Source organism: Zootoca vivipara, chromosome 3 (genome assembly GCF_963506605.1).
Source record: "Zootoca vivipara chromosome 3, rZooViv1.1, whole genome shotgun sequence".
Classification (NCBI taxonomy): Eukaryota; Metazoa; Chordata; class Lepidosauria; order Squamata; family Lacertidae; genus Zootoca; species Zootoca vivipara.
The window spans coordinates 21,357,447-21,376,437 of NC_083278.1; the positions used below are offsets into that span (position 1 = coordinate 21,357,447).

Genomic DNA, 18,991 nt, shown 5'->3' on the forward strand with positions numbered 1-18,991 from the left:
TTGGGAGCTTAGCAGAGGCAAGTCACTTTCACCTTTTGTTTGCAATTAGATATAGTCCAGCATGCTCTGGGGATGCAAAGGGTCAGTTGCATGAGTGTACATTGGTTTTACCTTTGTGTGCAGAATTCCCCGGAGGCTTCTACGGGTAAATGTGAACACAGCCCTAAACTTTACAGTACAATGAGAAATGAAAATACAACCGGGGGAGGGGGGGAATAATGCATCTTGATAGAATGATTAAATAATTCTTTGTCTAAAGGCTATGAAATTCTGAAAAACCAAGTAATTGAAACATACAACAAGTATATAATGGTTGAATAGAGCATTGTATAAGTGAATGGTGCTGTAGGGAGCAGACGAGGAAGGGGGAAAGTCTCATTGCATGAGCTGGCAAACAGGCACAAATAGCTACCATCCTCTTGTCCTAAATCTTAGATAGAAGTGTAAAGAAGCAGCATGTTTTCTAGTTATTAGCAGGGGACCCTGTTCTCTGGAAAATAACCACATTTTTTTTTTAAAAAAAAAAATCTTTTGAATGCTAACTGATGTAATTTTTTTTTTTAATGTGTCTGTTTTGTTTAGCTGAATGTGGAGCAAGTGTGTCTGGAAATGAAGGAACACTGCTGTCCCCAAATTTTCCATCTAATTATGACAACAACCACGAATGCATTTATAAAATTGAAACTGAACCTGGGAAAGGGATCCACTTGAGAGCCAGAACTTTTCAGCTGCATGAAGGCGATACTGTTAAGGTATATATAAATGTGCACACAAAAGAACACTCAGTCCTGTTTGGGTTCATTAATTATTTGATCTATAACATTTGAGATGTAGTTTAAGTGAGTGAGAGAGAGAGATGCATGGATGGCTATAGACAGACAGACAGACAGACAGACAGACAGACAGACAGACAGACAGACTCCTTTTCCATGCATGTCAGGACTTAAGTTCACAGCCAGTCTTGATGCTAGTTGGCCATTCAGTCAAAGGAATAGGAAGGCTGCAGCTGCTGTGACTTTGCCTTACCCACCATCATTTTTTAAGCAGTTTGGTCTTACAGTCGTCTTACAGTAATGTTAACTGGTGTGCAACTGAGCAGCTACCTCCATAGACACTTGATATTTGCCTTGCTGTGCTTGAGAAACAGAGGCTTCCTGCTCTTCTCCAAGGCTCCAGTGGTCCATTTGTTTGGGTATCATGAATTCAAGGCCTAGAGGAATGGCAGGGTAGCCAGTTGCTAAACTGCATTCCAGTTAATATCACCTTCTTCACATATAGGGGGGGGGGGGATATGCCCAAAGGCTTTAAGTGCAGTTAACTTAAAATGAACAGAAGTGCCAACCTGTATAGATAGAGATATCATAGTGGACATCATTGAAAGTGTGACACACACAAAAATACCTAATGAAATTAATGCATTTGTTTTATGAGGATTACGGGGAAGTTTAGGATATTATATAGGCTTATTATATATCCTACTGCTTCTAGGACAGGGTTGCCATATTCCAAAGGGCGCAAACCTGGACACACCCACCCACCTGTCAGGACACCCCGCCACCACCACCCCGCATCCCTGTCGCTCGCCCCTTCCCTGCCGCTAACCCCTTCCTCACCTGCCTGCTCTCCCCCTCCTCCCCTCCCCTCTCTTACCTTTCACAAGGAGGCTCCCACTTGCTGGTGCTGGAAGTGACTCCAGGGCTGCTGAGCAGGCTCCGCCTCTCCCTTTCACACCTTCCGTCTCCAAGTGGCCTCCGGCAAGGTTGTATCCAAGATCAGGCCAGGGCAGGTAGGCTTGCCATCCCCTACAACCGCTACTCAAGCTGTGTTGAAGGGGAAGGCGCAGGTAGGACCAGAGAGGTCATGGAGCCGCGGCCACCCATGTCTCCTCCGACGTGGCTTGAGCAGCCATTGGGGCCGGGAGCCAGCGCCACTGCTGCTGGGGAAGGCCTAGGCAGGACCAGAGAAGCAGAGAAGCAGCGGAGCGACGAGCCTCCCTGCCCAGGCCTGATCCTAGATACGACCTTGCTAGTGGCCACTTAGAGCCAGAAGCCCTGAAAGGGAGAGGCAGCTCTGGCACCGGCAAGTGGGAGCCTCGCACAAACAGGGTCCCGACAAATAGCACAGCCAGGAGTGGCCACTGGAAAGGGGTGACGGCAGCAAGCTGCTGCGGCGCTTCTGCTTCCAGGGCACAGCCGTGGCACGTCAAGGTGGTGTAGAGTAGCTGACTCTGAAGAGCGCCTGCCTCCCCCCCCCCTTTGGCAGCATGTGTGTGCCCCTAAAAATCAATCAATCAATCAATCCCCCCAAACCCTGAATCTTTCATTTTTAAATTAAAAAAATCCACCTGGATGGGTCTGCTCCCCCCCCCCAAAAAAACCCCAGGACATATCTAGGAAAATCTGGATGTATGGCAACCCTATAGGATATGATGTATGTTTTTTTGAAAAGATGTTGAAGAGTATTCTGAAAAGGGGTGCATCACAGTTTGTGTTTTTATCAGGAAAGGTTGTGTTAAGAGGTGATGTGGTCAAGATACAGAAGTACATGGGGATGAAATATTGGGTTCTGTTTCTTTAATCTAGCAGAACAGGTTAGAATAAAAAAATGAAAAGCTGGAAGATAAAGCTGGACAAATTCAGATCTGAAGGAGCTGAACTTCAGGTCAAGCTACAAAGGCAAAAATACTTTTGTAACTTTAGGTAGGTTGAGTCTTCAAAAGTCAAGGAAAGTTTCTGCCTGGGCCTTCACAATAAACCATGCTAGACCGGTTGGTGGCATTTGCTTTCAAAACAAAGAAAACGAAAGGAAAAAGATAAAAGAAAATCAAGGTTATACAGGCTTCGGTGTGCTTCTAAACATAAGAGGAAGGTCAGTGCTATTTCTCTAGGAGAAGAGGTGTCGGAACTCACCCTTGCTCTCTTATAATAGCAATGGCGCCCACCTGAGATGTGCCAGAACTGAGTTTTGGTGAGTTCCAGCTGGGGGGGGGGGGGAAAGCCCTGAGAAGGTTACAATGGAAGTAAATTAACATTTACCCATGCATCCTCTACATTAAAATAATTGGGTCTGGGGAGGAAGGAAATAAATAACCCATTAGGTCCCCATTAGTTCCCTATGTGAATTTCGTTCTGCTCCCATAACACACAAGCGGCAGGCCCAAATAAGGCTCTGGTTTTCATTAAAGCCTCAAAGCTATAAAGAGCCCTATGCTCTATGCAGAACTTTGCATTATCTGTGGTGAAACAACAGTATCCCTAATGCTTGAGGTTCCTCTATTGCAGTGATGTCCAAACTTGGCCCTCCAGCTGTTTTGGGGCTACAACTCCCATCATCCCTAGCCAACAGGACCAGTGGTCAGAGATGATGGGAATCGTAGTCCCAAAACAGCTGGAGGGCCAAGTTTGGACATCACTGCTCTATTGCATAATTACAGTTTACATTCCTATAATGTGTTTAGACCAAGTAGTTCTGCTGGCTACTGACAGGCCCAGTACAGCCCTTTATGGCGTTGCAGTTGAATTTAGAATTTGACAGTTTAAAGCATGAAAGCACAGGTGTTTTATCTTTCAGAAACAAGAGCCTTGTTTTTTTGACCTTCACTGGTTTGTGTAGAATGCTGTGGCTTTTGAGAAATGGAAAATTTGGGGTGGTGATCTTGGAAATGTTTCATTTGGGGTGGTGATCTTGGAAATGTTTCATTTCATTCAATGGTAACTTGGTGCTTTCATTCAGGTTCTCGTTTGTTCTGAGAACCTTTTTATTATTATTATTAAAAAAACATATTTCCTGTGTGGTTTGAGCCATTATAAAAGCATGTCAAAAATCAACAGTATTAAAAGTGAATCCGAGTTTCCCAGTGCAATATTGTGAACTGAAGATAAACCCATGCACCCTTTGTTTGAAAACAGGGGCTCACCTCCCTCTGAAGTGGTATCAAATGTTATATTTCTTTTTATTAAAAACGATTTGAAGACGAAAATCACCTCAGGCCCAGAATCTGAAATAAAAGGTGGCAGACTAGCTTCACTTCTTCAATCCTGCTTTTTAATACATTTAGTCAGGAGGGAACAGAGGGGAAGAGGTTACTTTTGCCCCCTCATCAGTGTTTTCAAAAGAGGCACCTTGAGTAAAATGCCACAAACCTTTTCAGCCTTTATTAAGTGGATTATAGAGGGGGAAGGAGACACGAGGTGACAAAATGCTAAGGGATTGAGCCGTGAATAAATATTAATCTCTATTCAATATGAGCTTCACAAACCTTCAAAAAAATGACTGACAGTCTAGTAGTATATTACTGTGTGTGGCTTTTCTTCTTCTTCTTCTTCATATGAGCTGCATAGCCAGGATATCACAGGCAGAAGAAAGTTGTGTTATTTCCTATCTTCTTATTGGAAGTTTGGGTATTTTAATTGCATAATAATTAATTGCCTAAGAATGCCATTTCTGCAAACAGGAAAAAAAAGAATGCAACTTCTGCTAGGTGGAGTTCTGAAATAGATTGAAACAAATAAATATATAAATGTATTGAGCTTATTTTTTTAAAAATGTAAAAACTAAACATTGGTTTTATTTTTAACAGGTATATGATGGAAAAGACAGCTCATCACGTCTGTTGGGGTCCTTTACAAAAAAAGAATTGATAGGGCTCATTCTCAATAGCACATCTAACCACTTATGGATAGAGTTTAATTCTAATGGATCAGATACAGATCAAGGATTTCAGCTCACATATACAAGTAAGTACCGGTAGTATTCATGGAAACAGGGTTTTTGTAGGGTGGGAGGGAGTAAGCATTTTACTTAGCTAACATGATGTAACACAAAGTCCTAAGGATTACGTCTTACTACCTACTGTGGTTATGAGATTGGATTTTAATTCCATCCTCCGTTGGAAAGGAGAGAATTTTAGACATACTGCTTAAATGCAGTATTTTCAACTTCAGCATATTATTTTGTGAACACAGCAGCAGGCGTAAATAAAAAAGAGACCGGAATAAATAATGGACCTGGGTTGAGTATATCAGTGGCTTCTTGCACATTCCCAGTTGGATGTTCAAGTGATGATAGTTCCACCATTTAGCTGTAACAGGTGTTATACACTGCTTTGGTAGTTGCATTTGTGGAGCCTGTGGCTCTCGTATGTTGCTAATCTGAGCACTAATATGCAGGAAACTATAGACAGATCAAGATTCAAAGAAGCAACCTTTTACTCTATCTAGAGAAGGAAGGTTATGATGATAAAATTAACATGAAGAGCCAAACTTGCCAGTGTTGGTGGGGTTTTTGTTTGTTAAAGAGACCCTTCCAGATCTGAATTTCATTTTTAGCCTGACCTTCCCCCAAACAGCTTGCTTAAAACACAAGTTCACTGAAATGCAATCAGACATTTTTTCATCACATTTAAAATTAAGATCACCTTTCATACTTTGTTTTGCTTCCTGATAGCTTTCCAAATGGGCACCAAAATCCAGCTTACTAACTAGTATAGGAATAGCTGGAATATCCTGGAGTATACTTTATGCCTCTCTGGGAGGAGAGAGGTATAAGTGCTCCATTTTCAAACAGTTCTGATAATCATGTTGTCTTAGACTGGATGTGCACTGAAGTTGAACTGTCTGGGTGGTTTTGGGAGTACAGTAACCAACCCTGTAACCAACTGGGGGGTGGGGGATCTGAACTGAAATCAACATAATTCAAAGCATTTCATGAAAGTATGAACATTTATATCATGAATTTATACGTGTATAAAATACGCTTCAGTTTCCTCACTCTTATAATCTATAAGTGTTAATTGATATTGTCATACACACACACACACACACACACCCTATAAAGGTAAAGGGACCTTTGACCATTAGGTCCAGTCGTGACTGACTCTGGGGTTGCGGCGCTCATCTCGCGTTATTGGCCGAGGGAGCCGGCGTACAACTTCCAGGTCATGTAGCCAGCATGACTAAGCTGGCAAACCAGAGCAGCACACGGAATCACCGTTTACTTTCCCACTGTAGCGGTACCTATTTATCTACTTGATCTACTTGCATTTTGACGTGCTTTCGAACTGCTAGGTTGGCAGGAGCTGGGACCAAGCAACGGGAGCTCACCCCGTCGCAGGGATTCAAACTGCTGACTTACTGATTGGCAAGCCCTAGGCTCAGTGGTTTAACCCACAGTACCACCTGCGTCCCTATATATACCCTATACAAAATTGTAATTCATATTTAGTTCTTTTATTGTTTTACTTTGATTCTTATTTTCAAGAGACAAAAAAAAAATTCATTGTGCAAGCTATAGAGGGGAAGCATGGATTAATAAAGGGAAAGTGTTTGGGGCCATTATTTCTTTGGATCAAAACAAGTAAAGCCTATGTTGCTTCTGCAATTGCATTTCTAAAACAAAACCTGAGATGTTTTCGCCCAATTAAAACTTGCCTTGCCGTGACACCTGTAGTTACTGTGGAGAGAATATGCTATAGCCTCAGGCATCCCCACAGTTGGGCTTGGCTTTAAAGTTCTCAAACCAGCAGGAAGATTTTGTCTTTGCCGTGTAAGGTGCTAATATTCTCTGCTGCCTGGCTGGTTACCCCTTAACCTTAGAAATGACATTCAGAACAAAATGAGAATGGGCTGATATGTCAGGTGGCAGGCATGAAGAAAAAGAGGCACCAAGTATGTGAGAAGAGAATAAAATCAAAATAATAGGACATATAAATTCATTTGGCCCACAGCTGGCACAATATGTGCACGCGCACAGTGCAGAAGCTGAAAATAAATCCATTGTAAGCTGTGATTTATGTTTAAAATTGTTGCATGTCGACAAGAGAGCTGAAATACATCTCCATGCATTCACATCTTTCTTTCTTTTTCCCTTCAGAGGACCATCCTGAACAGTTTGCTTTTTTTCAGTATCTTCTGACCTGGAACATAACCCTCTATATTCTTTGTCCTAATCTTTCCCCTTTGCAGAATACATGCACTGCACAAATACAAAAATAATAATAATAAAATGAATAGCGATTCCATTTTTCATGGAAGTGTAAAACTCTTGTTCCAAGTTGTGATCTTAAAACAACCCATCTCCTTTAATTATTTGATATAATGATGGTTGGCGTACATGATTCCTCCTATCCAGTGAAAATAGCCAGAGGCACGGAGACAATTTATTAATTACAAACACACTTCTGGTTGTAATTAATGGAAGAAATGGTCTGCCTGCACATGCAGTAGTTATGTTCAAAACATGGATGCTCTTGCAACATACAGTTTTGTTGTGAACATTGTATTTTCATCAGCGCCTAATGAATTTACAAAGACAATAAACGATCAAATAAATAACAGTAGGTGCCATAAATCATACCTGGGTCATTAGGAAGCAGCCAGATGTTTGCCTTAAGGCTATTGATAGAAGATCAGGACTGCAAAAAAAGAGTACTTCATGTTATTTTCAAAACTGCTTTATTTGGGGGGGGGGGACAAATTCGCCTTAAATATACTCCCCACGGTGTCATAAATTTCTTTACTACTTTCCTTGTTAAGAAATACTGCCATTGGGCTCAGTGCATTTGAGACCTTGCATAATCTATTTGGGCATGTTAATCATGCTAAACTTTTGGACTCAGATCAGAGTCACTGGAACTTTAAGGAACATATCTCTACAAATGCCATCAGAAGCATTTGTATCATCACATTCTTAAGATACAATTTCAACATAAATGTAAAACAACACCTGCTTCACTAAACCCTTTGATTACCTCCATTTCTTTTCTGGACTTCAAAAGTATAATTATATCAGAAATTACATGGCAAGAAGGTTTACACAGAACAAAAATGCACCACAAATTTGCATCAATAGAGATTTCCCTTAATCTCATTCAGAAATGTCAGGATTTTTGAAGTGGTTACAACTTCAGCTGATCCTGGGAGCAGGGACAGGAGCTGGGGGCACTGTCATACAGTGGTTCCGCTCCTTCCTCCTGGGCCGTGTTCAGAAAGTGGTGGTGGGGATGAGTGTTCAGACCCCTGGGCTCTCACTTGTGGGGTGCCTCAGGGTTCTGGCCTCTCCCCCATGCTTTTTAACATCTACATGCAGCCACTGGGAGAGATCATCAGGGGGTTTGGGCTGGGTGTTCATCAGTATGCGGATGATACCCAGCTCTACCTCTCTTTCAAATCAGAACCGGTGAAGGCAGTGAAGGTCCTGTGTGAGGATTTTGGACTCACAGCTGTCCATGGAGGCGCAGGTCAATTCTGTGTCCAGGGCAGCTGTCTATCAGCTCCATCTGGTATGCAGGCTGAGACCCTACCTGCCTGCAGACTGTCTAGCCAGAGTGGTGCATGCTCTGGTTATTTCTCGCTTAGATTACTGTAATGCGCTCTATGTGGGGCTACCTTTGAAGGTGACTCGGAAACTACAACTGATCCAGAATGCGGCAGCTAGACTGGTGACTGAGAGCGGCCGCCGAGACCACATAACACCGGTCTTGAAAGATCTACATTGGCTCCCAGTACGTTTCCGAGCACAATTCAAAGTGTTGGTGCTGACCTTTAAAGCCCTAAATGGCCTCGGTCCAGTATACCTGAAGGAGCGTCTCCACCTCCATCATTCTGCCCGGACACTGAGGTCCAGCACCGAGGGCCTTCTGGCGGTTCCCTCGTTGCGAGAAGCCAAGTTGCAGGGAACCAGGCAGAGGGCCTTCTCGGTGGTGGCGCCTGCCCTGTGGAACGCCCTCCTAACAGATGTCAAAGAGGAAAAAAACTACCAGACTTTTAGAAGACATCTGAAGGCAGCCCTGTTCAGGGAGGCTTTTAATGTTTAATAGATTATTGTGTTTTATTTTTCTGTTGGAAGCCGCCCAGAGTGGCTGGGGAAACCCAGCCAGATGGGTGGGGTATAAATAATTTATTATTATTATTATTATTATTATTATTATTATTATTATTATTATTATTTATCCTGCTTCCCTGTGTAATGTGATGTCCTGTTAAGGCAAGTAAAAGTAGCCAGAGATATAGACGCCTAATCAATCATTACTACCTTCCGTGATTAACACTTTGCGAAGTGAAGAGCACAGCTGTGCTTTACTACCCGTTCATGTCATCACATCTACAAACCTTCCTTGCACGGTAGTCAACATTCTGAAACTAGGATCCTGATCTATATGCATAGTATCTGCACAAATTTAGAACGCTGTGCAGTCAATCAAACAAGTAGTGGGAAAAAAATGGTAGAATGACATGTAATGTTGAAAAGTTGTAGGCTTTATTTGCTGAAAACTGTGTGTGTGTGTGTGAGAGAGAGAGAGAGAAAGAGAGAGAGAGAGAGAGAAGGGAAGTGTAATTCTAATGCCAGAGAGACTTTAAGTTGTTATGTTCTTTGCAGTCAGACTGCATAACACTTCACCCCAGGTAAAAAGTCTGATCAGATTAGAGTTTAAAATAAACTGACAGAAACCTTAAAATGCTTTTTTGCTTGTAAATGCCCTCGTATAGGCTGAGGAATTATTATTAGAATAGGCAGTGCATTCTCTGTGATGCACTGGACAGGTTATGACACAGAAAGGGGATAAAGAATATTATTGTGCAGTTGGTGTTCACGTATATTTACTTTATGGGCCCTCTGCCTGAACTCTGGTTTTTCTTGTTTATCACCCTCAAAAGGTATATTGTCATTTGACAATACAGCTCATTTGGCATTTATATAGAGCAAGATACCCTTAAAGGAAGAGATTGAACAGTGTGATAATAGAACACAACAGAAAAACCCATTCTGTGAAAGAAAAGGCATAATTTTGCCTCACTTGGAACTTTCCCTTGCTGACTTGAAAACACTGAACAATTGCTCACTTTAGTTCCTTCCATATCAAGGTTGATACCTAAAATACTACATCTAGAGTTTTTCCAGACTTAAAGTCATAATATGGCATGAAAGGAAACTCAGTGGTCAGAGGAAGATCAGTTCGGTCACTGATAAGGGATGGAAGCAGACCCAGTGCACTCCGAGAGGTTCCTTCAGTTACTTTCCACCATCTCTAGTCATTCTTGCTTAGCTCCTGAGAAATATGGGGCTCAACAGGGAAAGGAGCCATCTGTCATGTTTGGTCCTTACTTCCTGTCAAGTAATACTCTTGGGATCTCCAACCCTCACCCAAGCATCACAAAAGCGGCTGCTTTTTTAAGTTGATTGCCTTTCCTTCTGGAACATGGGAAGAGATGCAATTGGGGGAGGGGGAGTTCTGTTTCCCCCTTTGCCAGAAAGTCATTGTGTATTCTGAGCTATTGAAAGAAAAACAGCTCAGCTTTCACTGTCAACAAAACTAGCCTTTCTGCGCTCAAGATTCTACAGCAACTGACAACAGAAAATCAGATTATAAACATAATTTTGGACAGTCTAGACTTCCAGCTGAATTAAAGTAATGTTTGGTGCTTCCAGAGTTCAGTTCAGGCATAGGCAAACTCGCCCCCCCCAGATGTTTTGGGACTACAATTCCCATCATCCCTGACCACTGGTCCTGTTGGCTAGGGACCATGGGAGTTGTAATCCGAAAACATCTGGAGGGCCAAGTTTGCCTATGCCTGGTTCAGTTGAACAAAATTAAAGAAGCAGAACAGTTTCAAATGAAGAGGTGCCAGTACTCTTCATCTGTGTGTACAGTCACAAAAAGCACTGGGTTTAAGTATTTGGATAAGCTCTCACGTGAGTGAGAAAACTTCCTGTGCAGGGTAAGGAAAGACAGTGAGTAGTGGGTTGGGAGAGAAATTTGATTCAGTTCACAACAGCAAACCTACCTAATTCACATTTTCTGAAACAATAAGAGAGCAGAAATATAGCCAACTTTTGAAATTCACTGTTTTCTGCGTTTTTCAGAGCAGTTCTCCAGCCAAGTAATATATAATGGGTTAAATTGTGCAGACAGCGCATGTATTCCTAAAATACAGAAGTGCATTCTGTTAGGGGGAAATTGCCTTTGGAAAACAATGTTTATATTCGTCAAAATTGCATACAAAATTAGGAAAAATTTGAACTAAAATGGTAATGAATTTTCATGAGGATTCAAAAAAAAAAGAGAAAAGTGATTTGGAAGTGTAGAGAACTGAAACTTATGACTTGAAAAATTAGAAACTGGGAGAAATAAAAATTGGCATATTTGCCCATCCCTATTGAGCATAGAAGCAGTAGCTGGCAGCACAGGGGTCAGTGAAATGCCATTCCTGGATCCTCCACACGACCAAATGGGCAGAAGCTAAGTGAAGGTCTGCTGGGTATTTTGCCACATTTATTTACAACAATATCCAAAGCAGTAGATGGGCACATGATTGGAATTACCTGGGAACTGGCTGGAGAAATCCAGGTAGATGTAGTGTTGCTTGCTCTCCTTGCTGACTTTGTCCCCTTGTGGCCTACAGGATATTTTGTAAAGCAGGGGTGACAAAGAACATGTCTTAAGCTGAAGGCAGATGTAACAATGAGAACCCACAATGCCATGAATATGCTCTCAGCTGCCCTGAAAACTAAACATGTGCCTGCCACCCACTCCCCCACCTACCTACCTACCTACCTACTTACCTGAGTCCGCTATTGCTTTCACGATCTCCTCTTCCAGCTGCACAACAAAATGACTCACAGCTCCATGTCACAATCTCTTCCCCACTTCAGAGTGCCTATCTGCAGTACTCTGTTTCCTAGTCAAAGGAGGAGAAGGCAATGACCAGGAAGGCAGTGAGTGGGAAATGGCCAAGGCTTCCATATCAATATTCAGATTGTTTGCCTGCTACAACTCTAACAGGGCATGCACAGTATTTTTAATTATCTTTTTATTGCATGTGTTTCCAGCCTTAGTTTTTCCCCTCCCACATTTTCTAACTAGTGACCACTAGGGAGGAGACATAGGGGAACATATCCCTGGCTAAGTACTGGTACGTGGCCCCCAGTTAGCAACAACAGTCAAACTTCTGGTTCAGAATATTTTGGATTTAAAATGCATTTCTCCTCACATCTCTTCCCTAAGGAGATTATCATCCAAGTGCATTGTTAGGGGTCACCTCTTTTCTGAAAGGTAAATGCATCATTTCATCTTATTATTATTCTTTTTCTGTGGCAAGGTGAAATTGCAGGGACACGCAAGCCTGCCTTGTGGGCAATCCATTTGACTTGAAGCTTTTTAAACCTAGTTGTGTTGATAAGTGATGATATTTTGCCACTAACAAATCTGACAAGTGGTTAAGTATAATGTTTTTGACACGCAATGTATCACTGCCCATACATTGGAAGGAAATGTTTCTATTCTGTATACAGCGTTTGTTACAGTAAACAGTGTGCAGGCTTGATAAATAACACTCAGAGCTGACCTGCCTTCTAATATGTTGGCAGATTTTTCTGAGGCTACTTATTACCTACCTATCAAGGCACCTGGTGCGAATAAACAGATTCATCATGTTTTCATGTCTGTATGATTGACATCTGTTGCTGAGAATCCCCAGCCAGTTTGCATTGCAGTCATTTGAATCACAGATCACATAATCAGAAATGTTCGCTTATTTTCACTTATGCTGACTGGCTCCAGCCCAAAGAAGCACACAGAATGATCCATTCGTACATCTGCACCTTTTAACTTTACTCTTACAGCAACAACTCTGTTGTGCTGTGCTGTGCTGCATTTGAAACAGTTTCTGAAACTTTCTTCTTTGTCATCTGGCTACAACTGAGTTTCTGATTTGGCACAGATGATATGATCATGCTGCTTTTTTTAAAAAAAAACAACAACAACTCTCCCAGTGCTTGAAAACTGATGCTTAATTTTGGAGCCTTTTAAAAATGTAGTGGTGTTAGGTATGTCAGCCTACCACAAATCTTAATGGTTTAAAAGGAAAATGTTTAGGGGAAAGAGTTAAATACGTTCTTACAAACAAAACAAAACAGTTAATGCACCCTTCGTCAGATATGTAGTATTTATATTTTAAAAAATCTCCTTCACTTGACTAAGCGGTAGTTTAAAAGTAGTGTTTCAGGGCCGTGTTTGGCTGGTTTTGGCTTTTGCCAAAGTCTTTTTGAGGCAGTGTGAGTGGTTGGAGGGGAGAACCAAAGTAATAATAATAATTGGATATGGATATGGATCCACACATACATACACAATAATGTAACTCTTTGTGAGCAACTTAAACCATTTTATTTAAGGGGGTATTTGGGGCCCAGCTCATACTTATTTATTAGAATTACTGTTGTGTTATGCTTTGTATGTTGCTTTCGTATTCTATAGTACCTAAATATATTTTCCCCAAGTTTTATTGATTTCAACTTGAGGTGCATTTGCACAGAATGATAGGATACAAATACTGCAAAAATAAGGGGGGGGGAACATACGTAATACATTGCTATTTGTAATTTCCATATTGAAATATCGCCATAAATTTAATGCGCCAATGACATATGTTGATGGCTGTGCCTTATTTCTTCAGTAATTAATAAAAAAGTGTCCAGTTTTCAAGAGATCATCACATTTTTGTTTTCTGACATTGACTCCATGGCACAGGAAGGAATAACATCAGAAGAGCCCCAAAATTGGACAATAGTGAGGTCAAATTTGAGGATCTCAATTTATGTGAAATGAAGATACTTGTTGGGTCGAATTGGATGATATGCTCACCATTCTTATCCCCCACAAGTGGCGAGAGAGTGAAAACTCAACTTCCCACCCTGCCCTCCAGGTATGCCTGACCCACCTCTAATTCTCCCAGATGTCCACGCATTGGGTGTAATGTTTGAATAGGGTATACATGCCTTAATTCCAACACGTGTGGGCATGAACAGCACAATATCTGATTTATAATCTGAAAACCCAATTAGGTACTTTGCACATTGGATTTTTACATGTGTACATATTCACATGGTGCACCCGCATGTGGACCTAGGATGTCAGACGTGGAATAGGCATATCTGATGGGCACAGTTCTAACTCCCCCCCATTGCGCATGAAAACAAAGTTAGGGAGACTGATAACACGTAGAACATACGTAGCCTCAAATTTTCTCTCTATGCCACAGCGCAATCCACTAATGAAAGAAGACGGATTCCCCTCTTCCCCATACAGTTCCTGTGTCCCCTTCTCCCCACCCCACCCAAAAAAAAATATGTCCCAAAGGATTAGAGGATCCTCAAAATCAGCATGGAAGGCGAAATGTGGGAGAGCTGCAAAGGGAAGGGAAATCTGTGAATATCTCCCTGCTTTTGTCTTCTGTTAGAGGTGGTGTCGAAAGCCCCATGAGCAGACAGACATGGGGAATCATCTCTGTTATTGGTAATGAAATTACTAATTGTGTGCCACAATACAAAATTCAAATGCGTGTTTCCATATTTTGCTTTCTTTTTATAGGCTTTGATTTAGTGAAATGTGAGGATCCTGGAACGCCAAACTATGGCTACAAGATCCGCGATGAAGGCCATTACACAGATACGGTTGTTTTGTACAGTTGCAATCCAGGCTACACAATGCACGGTAGCAGCACTATTACCTGCCTAAGTGGAGATCGAAGAGTTTGGGACAAGCCTTTGCCAACTTGTACAGGTAATGTTAGACAACACAGTAATATAAAAGTTTAGTGTTAAACACTTCATAGCTTTCTTTATGGATAATGCATTATTCAATATTTGATAACGGTGCTTTGAAATGGTATATAATCTATCTCAGATTTTCCCCAACCACCACCATATACATATATTGAAATTAAATATGTGGGCCATCTCAGAGGAAATCTACTACTACTCTCCCTGGAATTCTTTTGGCTTTTCTTGAAATTCCTCTAGCATGCTTTTACCTTGGTTTTTGAAGGACATTTGATGCAGCCTAGGATGAATGGACTACACACTACAAGAAATTTTGACGTCCCTATCTTCACATTTCTTACCCAAAGAGAAATATCCAGATTCACCTCATGTTTTGCCTTGAAGCAAAATTCTGTGGCAATTCTTTCTCAAAAGAATGCTCATTCTCTGTGAGGTCCCCATGAATTAGTTTGTCCTATCTGGTATTGTCGAAACTGCCCCCCTGCAAAATTGGTGGCAAAGTTGGGTCCCTAGCTAGAAGATTGTAATAATAATAATAATAATAATAATAATAATATAACAACAACAACAACAACAACAACAACAACAACTATTTTATTGCCCTTGTTTCTGAAGATATAAGCCTTCTTAAATGTACAAAAATATCCCCCCATCTCTCCCTGTCCCTCACTGAAACACAGACCAGTTTCTTAACAAACCATCATTTAGCTGTTTTGTGGCAAGGCTAATATCTGTGTGTTGTTCTTTGCATGGACTTTTACTATATCATATTCTACTCATTTTCTATTCACAAGGTATATACGGTAAGACTAGATCAGTTGTATGCTTTCTCCATTAATAATGGGATTAATATGAAATTCAATGTTTGTTTTCATGAGGTACTCACAAAACCTGGTCTTATTATCTTGCTGGAAACTGGAGATGATGAGCTTTCCAAAGTAATTCAGAAATTACTCAAGCTCTTGAAAGAAAGAAAGAAAGAAAGAAAGAAAGAAAGAAAGAAAGAAAGAAAGAAAGAAAGACCCGCTGGAATTGCTGGCAATTGTTCTGAGCCAGTCCAACATCTTGGCTAGTCTTGGGATCCATTTCACTATCACTGTATGAGGAGAGGAAAAATGTTGTGAGGGCAAAATAGGAGGTGGAAACCTTCAGCCATTCTCATGAGCCATCTGCAAGGAAGGGGCTGTTCCTTCTCCCATTTCACCCATGCAGTGCCTGTTTTCTGCCCCCATAGGAACTAATGACTCCTGTAGTTTCTGTGTGGTGGGGAAAAAGCTCTGTGTGGGCAAAATTGGAGGTATAGTGAAAAAGTCATTTCATATGGGAGCAAATAACCTGGAACTTTAGCTGCTTTTCTTTCTTTTGAGATGAGCTTTTGAGGCTGATAGCCAAACACTGAGAGACATATACAGTAGCTGGGTTGAATAAGTGACACTTTTATTCCTATAAACACAAACCTGCAGAGCAAAACTATTGGTATGGGAATTGCTTATGTTTATGGGGCTTGTGCAGCTATCAGGCTGACCAAACCCCTGCCAGGCCAGAAGCAAGCATATTTGCCTAGCCCTAACTCCAGCCACACCTTGAAGGTAAGTAGGGAGACCTACCCATACCACCACCCCCTTAGGGGCCTACAAGGTTGAGGAAGCCTGCTCTCATGTTCAGGCGTTAGGCACTGACAGTCATCCCCAAGGGTCACAAACATGCTATCCTAACATGCTCTGCTTGCTGCACCTTCCTGCAAAAGTGACATGATTAACCTGTTTAAAAGAGGCAACAGTGCAGGAGCCAAATTAACCTAGGCCTAATGGCTGAGTGAACAGTCACCAGGGCTAATCAACCTCCTTTCCCAACCCTACAGCATGGAGAAGGTGAAGAAACCCAGTTGCAGAACCAGACAACTGAGTCAAAAACTCCCAGAAGTGACCACTGTAAGCCAAACTGCAAAGAAAGGGAGGGAGGATGCCCTTGAGCAGAGGATGAGAAGGAGGGGTGGGCTTAAATAAGCCTCCTGTAGCCACACCTAACGTGCTGGTGCATTGCATGTCAAGTGTACGTGAACCCCAGCATCCAAGATGGCGGCTTTGGCACCAGCTGCAAACTTGCCCCATCACCCAGAGTAGGCTCGGGCAGCGGAGCTGAGATTATGGGCACTTGGAGTTCTTTTCCAAGTTTAATGCAGGACAACTTTGCCAGGTTTCCCACCGACAACAAAAGGATCTATTTAAGAGGGTGGGAACAGGCATGCATAATGCATAAATTCATTTCTTTGTCATCACGTCTTCCGTTCAATTCTAATTTTTCGTGCTTTAAGCACATTGTACACATTAAGTGGCATTCTTTGATTCCCCCCTTCCCCCCTTCTCTCTCTTTTTAATTGAAAGTCTGGTATGATCTGTGTCTGAACAAAGGGAAAGTGACTGAGTAGATACATTCTTTGCAGAATTCTCTGCCTGGGAAAATATATTTTCAATCTCATGTAAGAGAAGCATCAAACCTAGAAACATGAAACTAATTGAGTACCCTTATGTGTTTCATCTGTGCTCTCAGCTGTTTCAAGCTCCTTGCTTGCACATGACATAAAGGTTGTGTCATCTTGACTTGCCAGTTACAAAAACTTTGGATTCTGACTGAGCAAGATGTGAAATAGCTTGTCTTATGTTCCTATCAAAAGGTATATGTGCAACACATTAAGAAGTGTGAGAAGAAAAACATTTCCATCAAGGTAAAGAAAATGTTACTCTTCTTTTCCAGCCATATGGCTGCAACCCATGCAAATGCTGTGGGCTATTTGTGGAGCGTGCTTTGCTCAGCCATGCGAGAAGCATATTGTCAGGAGGAGGAGTGCTAGATAGCACATATCTGAATGCTAACACTTTAGGTTAATTCCATAGGACAGTGCTCACAGGGAAGCTTGAATTATAACTTCTTAAAAGTATAACAAGAAATTATTGTTCACGCTACCTAAGCTAGTTCTGGGTTACTCAGATACTGCCTTGTCACCAATTGATGTACCTTTCCTTGTTTTTTGTTTTGTTTTGTTTTTAATCCCTTTTGGTTCTCTGAGGCTTAAATCCTAAGATTTGCGGGGGAGACAAAGCAAAGGTGGCTTTCCCAGTTATTCACTGCCCTGCCAGACAGCTGCCAACTGTCAGAACTGTGGGTGGAATAATGTCTTTGTACTTCTCTATCCTTTCTCTGGTTTTTTAAAAAACTAATTATACCCCATCAGAAACAACGGTGGGGGGGGGAGATTGGATAGAGTGCTGCTGCTGCCGGGGACAGGGAAGGCACAAGGTCTACCCCTTGTCACACACCATTTTCAAACTTACAGGCATCATCTGAACCAGGGCTGCAAAAGTTTCTCTTAGACCTAGAGGCTCCTTACCTGTTCATGAAGTCTAAAGTTTTAATTAGCTCCTCTTTCCTAAAACAATAGCACACAAGCAAACTACCGTAAATCTCTTGGGCTCTTTCATACACTTGGCAGCACATATAGGCGAAATGTAAATGAACCCTACTTTGAAAGCATTGCTTACTAGTGCACTACTACTGCTACCACAACTAAGAAAGAACATTGATAGAAGTAGAAATGCTTGAAGTATTTGATTTATGTGAGTTGTTATACAAACCGACTAGATTCACATTTCCTGGATGAAAGTGTGGGTGGTTATTCTTTGGACTTTTCACTTCTCTAGATTCTCCAATGCAGTTCTTGGATTTTAAAGTGCACATTTTTAAATTAAACATGTGTAGAAGTATCTATTGTTTGAGGAAATATGTCCAAAAATGTGTTGGGTTTTTGTTTGTTTGTTTTTTTTACAGATCCCCCCCCAACCCCTCCAAAAAACCCCAACAACTTTCAAAGGATTGCACTGCACCACTTTTGCATTTGAATTCACCTTGCATGTCCTAGGTGGCTAAATATAATGTTTAATACAAGACCCCATAAAGTTATTCCAACTTCCTTTCTTTATTCTAATTTTTCTTTTCTGGCTCTTGACCATGCATCATTTCACCAAGCAGCTTGGTATATTACAAGCAATCAGGTTCTACTAAAATTAAGAGTTCTAACCTTTCTGTAAAGTACCTCAAAGCACTTCTCTCTAAAAACTGATTGTTTTCGCCTTTTCTTTTCAGCTGAATGTGGTGGACGTATCCATGCTGCTACTTCGGGCCGCATTCTGTCTCCTGGTTATCCAGCTCCATATGACAATAACCTTCATTGTACTTGGATTATAGAAGCAGACCCAGGGAGGACAATTAGGTAGGCATGCAGTCTCAGATGCTAAATTTTGTCGTAGCACTATATGTTTGACCATCTACATTATATACATACCTCATTCTTGTTTGCTCTTTTAAGGGGTAAATTGCAAGATTAAAAGATGCCTGATTCACTATCTTTAAAAAAAATTACTTCCAAAAATCATGGGCTACC

The 18,991-nt window shown here is 41.5% G+C and overlaps 1 protein-coding gene across 1 annotated transcript in view; it reads left to right on the forward strand.

Annotated features, from left to right (window-relative positions):
* The window catches only part of CSMD1 (CUB and Sushi multiple domains 1), a 915,553-nt gene that overhangs the window by 710,923 nt on the left and 185,639 nt on the right, over positions 1-18,991 (forward strand). The window contains exons 22-25 of the mRNA XM_035109950.2: positions 583-752; positions 4,580-4,736; positions 14,363-14,554; positions 18,694-18,820. Of these exons, the coding sequence (XP_034965841.2) occupies positions 583-752; positions 4,580-4,736; positions 14,363-14,554; positions 18,694-18,820 (646 nt within the window). The remainder of the gene's footprint in view (positions 1-582; positions 753-4,579; positions 4,737-14,362; positions 14,555-18,693; positions 18,821-18,991) is intronic.